The 12509-nt window shown below is 42.9% G+C and overlaps 1 protein-coding gene across 3 annotated transcripts in view; it reads right to left on the bottom strand.

The window, feature by feature from the left end:
* The window catches only part of NEGR1 (neuronal growth regulator 1), a 416519-nt gene that overhangs the window by 45084 nt on the left and 358926 nt on the right, over positions 1-12509 (bottom strand). For 2 of the 3 annotated variants that reach the window (XM_069981431.1, XM_069981433.1), the window contains exon 7: positions 4636-4677. The exons of the other annotated variant lie outside the window; for it this stretch is intronic. In XM_069981431.1, the coding sequence (XP_069837532.1) occupies positions 4636-4677 (42 nt within the window). The remainder of the gene's footprint in view (positions 1-4635; positions 4678-12509) is intronic. 3 annotated transcript variants of the gene reach the window in all.

The raw sequence follows: 12509 nt of genomic DNA on the forward strand, positions 1-12509 counted from the left end.
TATGCCCTCCACTACTGTTATATGTCCACTAAAAAGAGAAAGGTGTGCGGAAGCCCCTATTGCTTCAGACTGGGAAATTGTAAATTTTTTGTTTTTAAAAAAGTACAGCTACTTTATTGCTCTAAAAAAAAATAATATATAGCACCACCCCTGTCCTCAGGTTGACTGTGGTATTACAGTTCAGCACTATTCACTTCAGTAGGACTATGCTTCACACCCAAAATGAGGACAAGAGAGCTGCTGTTTTTGGAAGAAAGTTGCTATTTTCTTCAATGCCTGGATATTCCCTTGAAGGAAGTTGCAAAGTGTTGCAAATATTTGTTTTGGCAGCAACCAGGCCAGAAGGGGTTGGCAGACCGTCAATCCTGAGACAGGTGCCGGTCTAGTGGAGATGGATGTGTTGAGGGCGGCACTTTCGTAGCGGTGGTGCTCGAGGTAATGGATATCCAAGCAAAATAGTAGAAAGGACCCGGCACTCACCAGATGATACTTGCTTATTTATTGAGGTGCACAAAGCATCAGGTACAAAAAGGACGCGTTTTGGCCAAGCAGGTACACTCTTAGTTGATGAAGGTCATGCTTGGCGGAAAAGCGTCCTCTTTATACCTGATGCTTTGTGCACCTCAATAAATTAGCAAGTATCATCTGGTAAGTGCCGGGTCCTTTCTGCTATTTTACTTTGTCTCGTCACAGATCATCAACTGACTGCCATGGACCACCATATAGCCAGTTATACATTGTTACTGCAGTGGCCACTACAGGACAAATGTGGTATTACAACAAATAACCATAGAATTGAATGGGTAGACCTGATACTAGAAAACGGGATGTGATGTCCACCTTCCCGAATGGTTAGGACAACCCCCTACTTAAAGACTAAGATAATAGTAACATTCATCAGACCGAAACTTTGAGTGCAAAGAGGTCGGAACAAGACAGAGGAGCAATTTCTAAGTAGAGGAAAATGAAACCAGAAGACTCAAGTGCGGCAGTCTCTTCACGTAATGTACTAAAGCCTCGGTTTTATGGTCGCTTGATAGGATTGTCTCAGTATGGGGGCATTAAAATCAACAGAGACTTGTCATTTTTTCACGTCACCTGTTGAGAGCGTCTCTGCCGCATTAATATCCATCAAGTAAATTGTCACAGCAAACAAATAAAAAAAAGATAAACAGGCGGATAGTTCTGCCGTCAGGAACGAGAGATCCGGCTCGCCAAAGTGACTGATGACATTTCATTACCACATTTTACCATTTAATTCTCGTTGTTTTAAATTAAGTTCCAAAAATAGGTCACTTTATACCTGCGTAATGTGATTTTCATCCAATTTTCACAGAATATTTGGCTGGGAAGCAGGGACGGGGCACATAAGGAATAATTACTTTTTTTTTTTTTTGTTAAGAGCGATGTTGAAATCTGTCCAAATACAAAGAAAGTAATCCAGCTCATCACCGCCGCTGTGTCTGCTCCATCTGCGTACCGCTCGGCGGACAATGTATCTCCCCTCGATGCTAAATCCAGATAATTCAGGGCTAAATGCAGCAATCTCTGCTCAAGAGGGAGCTGACACCGCAGATTGCTTAGTCAATGAATGTGTTTGGAGACCTCTGGTTTCATAAAAAATGTCTACTGGGGAGTTAAAGGGACTGTCCGGGACATAAATAAATTAACCAAACAGCAGGGAATGCTATAAAACCAGCCGTAACTCACAGGTTATAGGAGCTGTCCAGGATAAAACAATTGATAGCCTATACACAGGTTAGGTTTTTAAAGGAGAAGTGGGGAAAATAACAAACCTCACCACCTCACCTCTCCCCATCTCTCTGCAGCGAGGGATCACCGCTCCAGGACTCTCGCTGGGATATCCAGCCGACAACATGACCCGGTTGATAAACAGCCTGCTCAGCCAATCAGTAATGGAGGTGGGACGCCACTCCAGTCACTGATTGGCTGAGGGGGCTGTCCATCAGCGGGAATAGATATTTTTTCCTCACGAGTCGTGACATTAACACAACTCGAGGGAAAATGCCTTCTAGTTGGGGTTCCGGAGCTGGTCCCGCTAATCGCCACCTGCACTGCTACACAGGGAACAGAGACAACTGCTTTTAGCTTCAATCTCAGTGTAGTTTGGACACCGAATGGTTAATCAGCCAGGGTGTCGGGTATTTGCAACAACCAAATGACAACCTATAGTCTATCCTGTGGGAAGGCTATCAATTATTTTATCATGGACAATCCCTTTAAATCCTACTCTGTTACAACATGGTCGCTACAACCCGTTATAAGCAAAGATTGTTACGCAATTTAAGTAACTTTCAAGATTCGCCAGATTTCTGCAGTGGTCCAGGGGACCAACTGGAGTAGTCTTACCCCGGTAATGGCTGCCATTGGTTAACCAGTAGTGACTGACCAATGGCAGCCATAGCCGAGGGACCACTGCAATTAGATAACTAATTACATTGTTAGCATCTAAGAAGAGGAGGAGCTTCCCCGTAGTCGTCTCTGTTACCCCTGGATTCATCATGGTGCAGGGCTAAGGAGAAGACATTAGAGATGAGCACAACTCCAGCATGTCCGATTGTTCAGAATTTAGTTACCGATGGCTGAAGAAGTTGGATTAAGCCCTAGGAAGTCCTGGAAAACATAGACACGGCCTATGGCTGGTTGTGGGCTCATCTTTTGTGGGAAGGTATTGTCTTTATTGATTTTTATACAATTTTTTACTTACTGTATATAAGACTTTTTGATCTGTTTTATGCTATTTTATTCCGAGGCAGATTGACAAAATGGCCAACCCCTTCATGAATACGATTTCCAATTACAAAAAAATCTAAGAGCCAATCTCCTCCTCTTTGGATGGTCCTCAAACAGTAAATTACACTTAAGATTCATACGTAATACCTGTGAGTAAAGTAGGCATGCAACTCATATACATACTATACAATACAACTAGACACGAGACAATCCATTGGACCATTTCATTGATTTGTTAGCCTAGAACACATTAGGCAAACTGATTTACAAAAAATGTTCACCTTTTTAGCCAAAAATAAATTCCAATGATCAAATTTGGCCTAATATATCCCACCGGTAGACAGATCGCAAATCAATATGGCTAATTCATATGGAATGATTTTCATATCTCAAAATAGTTTTTTTTCTTTGAATAATTAAAAATTCCACCAATTAAAGGAGTAATCCTATCTTAGGCATTCATGACACATCTACAGGACTCCTCTCGTATTATTACCCATTGAGAAAATGGATGTAAACTGTCACAACCTTCTGGGGAAGTGACCACTTAAAGTTTTATGCATCAAGCCCATTAGTTCTCGTATGGAAAGGCTTTGGGAGGTGAGACCATATCCCATAAATGCGTAAGATGAGAATACTTTTTAAGTTCTTAAAATCATATTTCTAAAGCATCGGAAACCAACATAAAGTAGCAAAGAAGATTGGTTAAGAGTGTTATGTCAAGCATTCGGCTGTAGACCCATTTTTCTATTTTTCACAGTCTTGCCATAACCCCATCTGTTTTTGAGAGTCAAGACAGTCATTTTGTGGGCATAAATACCACAGTGGTGTTAATATTTCCCCATGGTCATCACTAGTGTTGAGCGAACTTGCAACATTTGGCAACATTCTCCAAACACAAGTTGGCATTTGACTCCCAGCGGCTGGAGAAATTGGATGCTGCCCTAAGGAGTCCCAGAAAACATAAATACCGCCTTGGGCTATTTTCACACTATGTAAGTTTCGTAGTTACAATGGCCGTGATTACTACGGTACTTACGTATTACTGCCTTCTTAGGAATCCTGGCTGGAGTGTATATACATGGTATACTGTGTCGCAAGAAACTGGCATGTCAGTTTTCTGCGGCCGCCATTCAGTGGGAACATGGCCTTAGGCTGTATCCATGTTTTCCTGGCATCCAACTTCTCCATCTGCTGGGTGTCAAATGCCAAGGGTTCGGGTTCGTAGAATGTTGCCGAATATTGCAAATTCGCTCAACACTAGTCATCACAGTCATGATCATGGCCCTAATAGTTTGCACCATGTGAAAGTATCAGAGAAAGCAAAAAGTACATTGATGCATCACAGTTGGAAAAGCCATAGAAGCAGTGGCAATAGTAACCAAAATTTTGGGGCTTTTTGGACTTTTTACTATATACCACTGGTCAACTCACAGGAAAGTGCCTTATACTGAAGACTAGGGTCACATATTACAACCTGGACAAAGATCTTTGATGGAAAGACCCTATATTTTGTATATGTAATTGGAAGATGCCATGTGTAGACCTTCATAGGTCAGCTTCAGTATAATACACAGTCTTGGTCCTTGGTATTACCATGAATATGCTTTTCTGTAACATTTATAATCAGATTAATTCCCAAGAAAAAATATTGTTAATCCACAAAATGACTGACTCTGTAGAAGACCGCTAGAGGTTAAACCCAGCCCAGATGTTAAATTCCAGCCAATGAGGGACATACAAACATAGAACAGAACAATACACATAAACAAGGACAACAATTCTTAGCAGTGACAGCCAGCTTGGCATGACAGATGGCCAATGGTATGGCAAAGCAGAGAGAGAGTACCCAGGCATACTGGAGCGTATGTGGACACTGACCTGAGCTGGTGACAGGACTAGAGGTGGAAGTTTCAATTATTTCTACAAAAGGGGAAAAAGGGAAAAAAAACAAAACAAGAACAGTTTGGGCATTAATCACACACTTTATGGAAGACGCACACAGAATGAGGCAGGCAACATTCATGCAACAAACAGGAACATCTTAACAAAGAAGGTCATTGTTGTGTTGTCATCACAATACCGGTCCTTGACAAGTTCTCTTTCTGCTCAATTGTCAGTTCCACAATTATTCAGACTACAGTGCTGTACGATGCACAACCATAACATTTGTACGTCTCAACCATAATTTTTTCGAGACCTCAACCATTTTGTAGACCTCAGTGTGTTTGTAGTCTTCTACCCAAAAATGTTTCAGTCCTCAATCACTAAGTTTGTAGGCCTCAACCAGAACACTTTCTAGCTCTCAACCAGTTCCTTTTTTGGGCTTCTACCAGAAAATGTTGTAGTCCTCAAGGGTTGAAGGTCTCAAAAAGAAAATGAGTAGGTCTCAACCAAGTTTTTATATATTGCTGCACTTTTTGTAAACATAAAAATGTTATGCTTACCTCTCCATGCTCCCCTGGTGTCCTGATGTGAATTCTCCAGTGTCCCCCAATGACTGGAGCTCTGATACTCCTTAGAAGAACTCGTCTCCGGAGCAACCACTCGGCTGACAGCAGTGTCTTTTTGACAGAGGTGGAGCTGCAGTCAATGAGAGACACCAGAGAGTCCACATCAGGACACCAGGGGAGCGTGGAGAGGAGAGCATAACATGTTTATTATGTTTACAAAGAGTGCAGCAATATATAAGTGCTGGATAACCCCTTTAAGACCTCAACCAATGTATTTTATAGGCCTCGACTCAAATTTTTTGAAGCCCTTAGCTGGTGCATTGGTAGGCCTCAACTACAACAGTTTGTACTTCTCAGTCAGTAAATTTATGGAATGGACTCCACATCTATTTGCTGTTTCCATCAGAATGACCGGAGATCACACAGTAAATCGATTGATCAGAATCTTAATACCTATATGTTTTTCTGGGCGTTCCCCACAAAACTTAGTGTATTTTTAGGCTTTAGCCAGAATATTTTGTAGCCTACATTTATACACCTCAATCAGAAAATTTTGTAGTCTTTGGGCCAGTTCACACGGAGTAAAACTGGTGGAATTCCGCTGCAGAATTCCGCCAGCCTCCATGTCATACTGGCAGTCTAATTTGGTAGCCTTTGGGTCAGTTCACATGTAGTAAAACTGGCAGAATTCTCCACTGTGGAATTCCGCCGCAGAATCCCGCCAGCCTCCGTGTCTTACTGGCAGTCTATGGGAGGCTTGCTGGCCTTCTCTTTCCGCGCCGCTCCACTTGGAAGAATTTACATGTCAATTCTTCCGCGTGGAAAGAGGGGAAGCGCGCAAGCCTCCCATAGACTGCCAGTATGACACTGAGGCTGGTGGTATTTTACGCCGTGTGAGCTGGCCCTTTAACTAGTGCCTTTGTAGGCCATAACCAGAATATTTTCATATATACAAACCATAATATTTAGAATGCTGCCTGCTTAAAAAAAAAATATATATATATTGGTCTGTCTTGTAAGTTAGGGTCCTATTCCACGAATCGATTTTTCAACGATTAACGATAATCTCAAACGACCGCTATGGCAAACAACCTGAAATCGTTCACCCAATTACACGGAAGAATGATCGTTACTTATGATCGCTCTTGCGGTCGTCCTGTTGTCACTACTGCGAATGACCGAACGACGTCTTATTATACCGATGCGCGAATGATTCGCAAACGAACAACAATAAAAATAGGTCCAAATTCTATCAAGCCACCAACGATTTCTTATTGGTTGTTTAACCGTTGTCTGGTATTACTATCGATTTTTCGAACGATAATTGTCTTGGGGAATAGGGCCCTTGGACTATTGGTCCTTGCCTAGGGGGACATGATCGAAACCTTTCAATATATTAAAATCCTAAATAAGGTTCAGGAGGGAGGTTTTTTAATTACCGCAATAAGAAACTGAACATAAGAACAAGAAGCCACAATCTGAGGTTATCGGAGGAAATATTATTTTACCGAAAGAGTAGTAGATGTATGGAACAAACTTAAACATATATCTATTGTAAGATAATAATAAAGGAAATCATATAAGGGCAGACTAGATGGACCTGGTGTTCTTTTTCTGACGACAACCTATTATATTTCTACGTGCAAAATCACAATCCTGGTCCTGGCCGACATCATCATGGCCAATAGGATTTGCAGGGCTGGTGGGCCATATAAGTATCATCACAACTAACATTTCTTCTACTGCATTTGCAACAACGGCCATGATTTATGCAAAAGATACGTTGTATTTGAATGAATGGAATCCCGGCCATAGTATACCCTCCGGCAGGGATTCATACCGGCTGCTCGAAAAACTATCATGTCAGTTTTGTGCGGCCGCTATTCATTGAATAGCAGCCACAAAGACATGTCTGTTCACACAATGGAGCGTGCGGCTCAACTGTGTGCAGCAATAAAGTGTTGGGATGCAGGTGCCAGGGCCGTTTCTAGATAATTTGAACTACAGGGCGAACCTTGCTAAAAGCTCCCCCCCCCCCCATCAAGTGATGTTGGGGGGGGGGGGGTTACTAGGGAGAAGCAGTGTGGGTATTATGGCATGTAGAAGTGTTATTCAACCCTTTTCAGCTGGGGTTAAAAAAAAAGTCATTCAGTGACTCACGTTGTGTTCTGAGGCGTCACTTTCCTTTTCCTCTCCTTCTGGCCCAGACCACCATGATGATTTCTTGCAGCTACAATTCGTCTCTTCTGAACCTGCCAGACAAACATCTTAGGCTCCGCACTTTTACAACTTCCACTTTTTTGTGTCATGTGCATTAAAGTCAGTAGGTATGTGGGTTGCCCCTATTACTATATGGGGGCACTGCTGTGCCCCCATATAGTAATAATGCCTCCAGCTGTACCACTTTGCTACCCACATAGTAATGGGCCCCCTGTGCTCTGGCCCATATTAAAAATCCCCCCATGCTGTCCCCATATCAATAATCCCCCCTATGATGACCCCATATCAATAATCCCCCCTGTGCTGCCCCCATATCAATAATCCCCCGTGTGCTCTATCCCCATATTAATAATCCCCCCTGTGCTCTATCCCCATATAAATAATCCCCCCTGTGCTCTATCCCCATATAAATAATCCCTCCTGTGCTGCCCCTATATAGTAATAATCCCCCCTGTGCTGCCCCAATATTAATAATCCCCCCTGTGCTGTCCCCATAGCAATAATCCCCCCTATGATGACCCCATATCAATAATCCCCCCTGTGCTGCCCCCATATCAATAATCCCCCGTGTGCTCTATCCCCATATTAATAATCCCCCCTGTGCTCTATCCCCATATAAATAATCCCCCCTGTGCTGCCCCCATATAGTAATAATCCCCCCTGTGCTGCCCCCATATTAATAATCCCCCCTGTGCTGCCCCCATATTAATAATCCCCCCTGTGCTGCCCCCATATTAATAATCCACTTGTGGTCTGCCCCCCACATAGTAATACCCCCCCCCCTGTGCTCCCCCCATATCAATATTCCCCCCTGTGCTCCCCCCCAAAATATTAATAATCCACCTGTGGTCTGCCCCCCATTGTAATAAACCCCCCTATGCTGTCCCCATAGTAAAAATTCCAACCCCCCCATGCTCTGCCCCATAGTAATAATCACCCCCTGTGCTGCCCCCATGATAACAATCCCCCAGAGTGCTCTGCCCCCCCCCCCATTGGCTAACACACACACAAAAAAACATTATACTTACTTTAAAACATCCAGAGAGTCCCTCTCTCCTCTTCCAGCCTGTGAGGAGCAGGCCGCCGCCGCCGTACACATCTTCTTCCTCCAGCAGGCACAGTGATATGATGCCACTGCGCCTGCTAGAGGGAGAAGATGTGTGAGGGGGCGGCAGCGGCGACCTGACAGGTGATCGGCGCTCAGTTGGAGTGCGGTCCAGGGGAACTGCGGGCGTTCGGCTGGTCGGGCGGCCGGTCGTCAGGACAGGTGAGGAGGCTGCCAGGCGCGCGGTCCGGGGGGTGGGGCTGCGGGCGTTCGGACAGTCTGGGCAGGTGATGGGGCGGGCGGCTGGGGGGCCGCGGGGCGCACGCTGCAAAGTGAGGTCCGGGGGATGCCACCAGCGCCCCCAGTCTGTCGGTGCCCTGTGCGGTCGCCTGGCCCGCCCGCCTATAGAAACGGCCATGGCGGGTGCACACGGATATATATATATATATATATATATATATATATATATATATATATATATATATAAAATTTGTATCTTGATATAGATCGGATCAGTAATGGCAAGAATATGTATGGAGGGGTGATTTATCTTGTATACATTCAACCATAATAAAAAAGACACTGCAGCAAAAGTAAGAATAATAAAATCACAGTAAGCCATAAAAAATTAAGAAATATATCCCAAGCTTGGCTAAAATCCATATTTAACATAGCAAAAAAGCTCCAGTTTATAAAAAAGAAAAAGAAAATGTTTCCAAAAAAGTTCTTAATCTCCTATTTTGAACAGAACAGATTTTTGTTTCAAGTCATCAATTTCCTTCCATGAATATATTTGGTCCCAGTCTGAAGCACCAGGGTTTTTAATGTTCTCTTAAATTGGCAGCTATTCTGGAAGTTGTCAGTCTGTTGCATTTGATCTAAGAAATTAGTATCTTTGCTTGACCCAATTTTGAACTAATTGTACCAGGAAATGGTCTTTTTATAGCAAATCGTGTGTTGACGGAAAAAAAAAAAAAAAAAATTTGAAGCAACAGAAAGGTTCTGGAGTGGAACGGTTTGAGTGTGTTTTCACTTGAAGTTTTGGAGAAAGACAGACGCGTTTACATGGAAGCTGGGACGGGTGCCAAAACAAAGCCGAGTGAATCAAGGCGACATAAAGTCAGGTAGGAGCCGTGTGAAGTGTCAGGCTGAAAAAGATTCTTCTGTGTGTGTGCTCGCCTCAGATTTTGACTTCTACGGGAAAACTTTGCTTGGCAGGCTTATTGAAGAAAAGTTGGGAAAGTCACACGGATTGTTTAAAAAAGAAAGGTCACATGTGATGTGAAGGTTTAAATATACAAAAAAGTCAATCTTTGTGTCATTGAAGCAGTGCCCCCCCCCCCCCTACTTACCAAAAACATTCATCAAACATTTTATTTTTGAAATAAAAAAAGAAACAATTTCGTTTTCGGTTTCTCTTTGTTTAGTTTAGGGTTGAGCGGAATTGACGAACTGCTCTCCGAACCTGGACGCTTGGCATGTGATTACCAGCGTATGGATGTAGCCATGTTTCCCAAGACTCCCTAGGGCAGGTTCTAACTTCTCCAATGTTCGGAGAACATTGACGAACCTGAAGAGTTCAGCAAATCTGCTCAACACTACTGGCAACCAAAAATTTTATCTAGGTCTATACAGTGGTACCTTGGTTTAAGAGTAACTTGGTTTAAGAGCGTATTGGTTTAAGAGCTCACAGTTTTTCAAAATTGTGACTTGGTTTAAGAGCATTGCTTTGGTTTAAGAGCTCCCTATACTGGGTGGGCCCCCCCTGAGTGGAGGAGGGGCACAAGGTGGTCTATAGCACTGTATTCTGACCCAGGAAGTCTCCCTCACCTTCCAAGTCATAGCAGATCCACTTCAGGCTGGGGCTTGCATCAGGGGACAGGACTGTGGGGGTAATCTCTCCATAGCTGTAACCCCTCTCTCCCCGGACAGAGAGTGCTGCTATACTGTGCCCTCATCTGCCCTGCTCCTTCCTTCATGCTCCCTGCAGTCTCTGTCCGCCCTTGTGTTTTCCATCCTCTCCATTACTGTACAGTAACTTATAATATCACATATTCTGCTGTTTCTGAATGTTTGTTTCATCTGTTTTACGTGGTATTCAGAATAATAAATCATCATTTTTTGGGGTGTGTGGAACCGATTGTCTGCATTTTTATGATTTTTTTTATGGGAAAATTTGCTTTGGTTTAAGAGTGGATTTGGATTACAAGCGCGGTCCCGGAACGAATTATGCTTGCAATCCAAGGCACCACTGTATTTGATTTAGTTCACCCTTAAGTGTTGTAGGTTACCTGTAGATTTGGGATGTTTCCATTACCATTACTGGTTTTGGTAAATGTACAGTTTATGTATCCATGCCTTCTTAGTGGGTGGGCTCTTCCTGATGTGATGTAATCCTCAGCCAATCAGATGTTTCCCTCTATGGCTGTACCTCCTCCTAGGGGCACAGCAGTAGGCCTGCAGAGCACTCAGAGCCAAGTAGTGAGGTACAGTATGACCCAAATTACAACTCCATACTAGCCCGCACACAGTAATAGTATGAGCTGAGTCTGAGAGCATAAGGCATTAGTATTAGAAAGAAAACATGAAAAGTTAAGGTGTCTTATAACAGACAGATTTATCATGGTGCTCAATCGGTGCAGAGCAAAATATTTATATAGTTTCTCACCAGGGAAGAGGGCGGGGCAGTAGGTGTGGTCATACGCAGAAGGGGCATGGTCTCTACGTCATCTGCGTTTACAACAATTTAAGCTGCCTCAATGGAGTAAATTGTTAGTGAAATCCGTGGAAGCTCTAAGCTGACGTAGATTTACCCCACTGCCCGAAGCTCTGGTGCTCATGGATTTATGTAGAGCCGTGCGGCTATACAGTACATGATTTTTAAGACTGGCTTAGGAGATGCCGGTAAAATCCCCCCATAGTGTATATGTACTCTATAATATATATAAATATGTATACTATAGTTAGACATCTGCTTTTAGAGCAGAGTGGTGGTCGGTAACCTAGACAATAAGCTGTCAATAATGAGAGAGGAAAATTAGCGTATCAAGAGAAGAAGACAAGTTTTCTAAATGAATGTATTAGCAAAAATATTCACCTTGGCGAGCCATATATAACGTATAACTATATAAGCTGAGATGGGAATACATCTTTGGCTATGTTCACAAACACACAGCCGGTTTTATTGGACGGCCACCATTTAATGCCAAATTACAGAAGTTACTTACCGTTAAATGATGGCCATCCGATAAAAATGGCCGCCTTTTTTTTTTTACCATAGGCTATGTTCCTACAACGTCTTTTCGGGTAAAACAATCGCCGTTCATAAACATTATTTGCGGCCGACATTATAAAAAAAGGTTTTTTTCACCTAAAATACGTGTTCTGTGAACATAGCATCTCCATAATATAAAACCCAAGAGATCACGATATGATATGTATAGTCCCATTATGTCTGGACAGCCAATTTGTAGAATATTAGTTATGTCCAAGCTGGAGGGCTGTAGGTTCACCAATATTGGTCTATGGGGTGATACATACTATGGGGGAGATTTATCAAACATGGTGTAAAGTGAAACTGGCTCAGTTGCCCCTAGCAACCAATCAGATTCCAACTTTTATTTTCCTAAGAGTCTGTGAGGAATGAAAGGTGGAATCTGATTGGTTGCCAGGGGCAACTGAGCCAGTTTCACTTTACAGCATGCTTGATAAATCTCCCCTTATGGCTTTATAGTAACTTGCATGATGTAATAATACGACCCTATCCATAACCGTGCTGAGGTTCCATACCATTACTCACTGGACTCGATCAGAAGCCCGGACCATAAGCGAGCTGCTCTGCAAAAGCCGCTAAATAATTTAACTTAAATCATGAATATTATTACGCTCAAACGGCGGCTGACCTTTACCGAAACCAACCCCTTAATTTCCTATAATATCCAATTTACCCACAATACCTTCTACTCAACGGGAACAGGAATTAAACAATAATATATACCTTCTGCTCCATTCTACAGATTCTTTAACCTTATTATACT

Source organism: Dendropsophus ebraccatus, chromosome 8, assembly GCF_027789765.1.
Source record: "Dendropsophus ebraccatus isolate aDenEbr1 chromosome 8, aDenEbr1.pat, whole genome shotgun sequence".
In the NCBI taxonomy this organism is placed as follows: domain Eukaryota; kingdom Metazoa; phylum Chordata; class Amphibia; order Anura; family Hylidae; genus Dendropsophus; species Dendropsophus ebraccatus.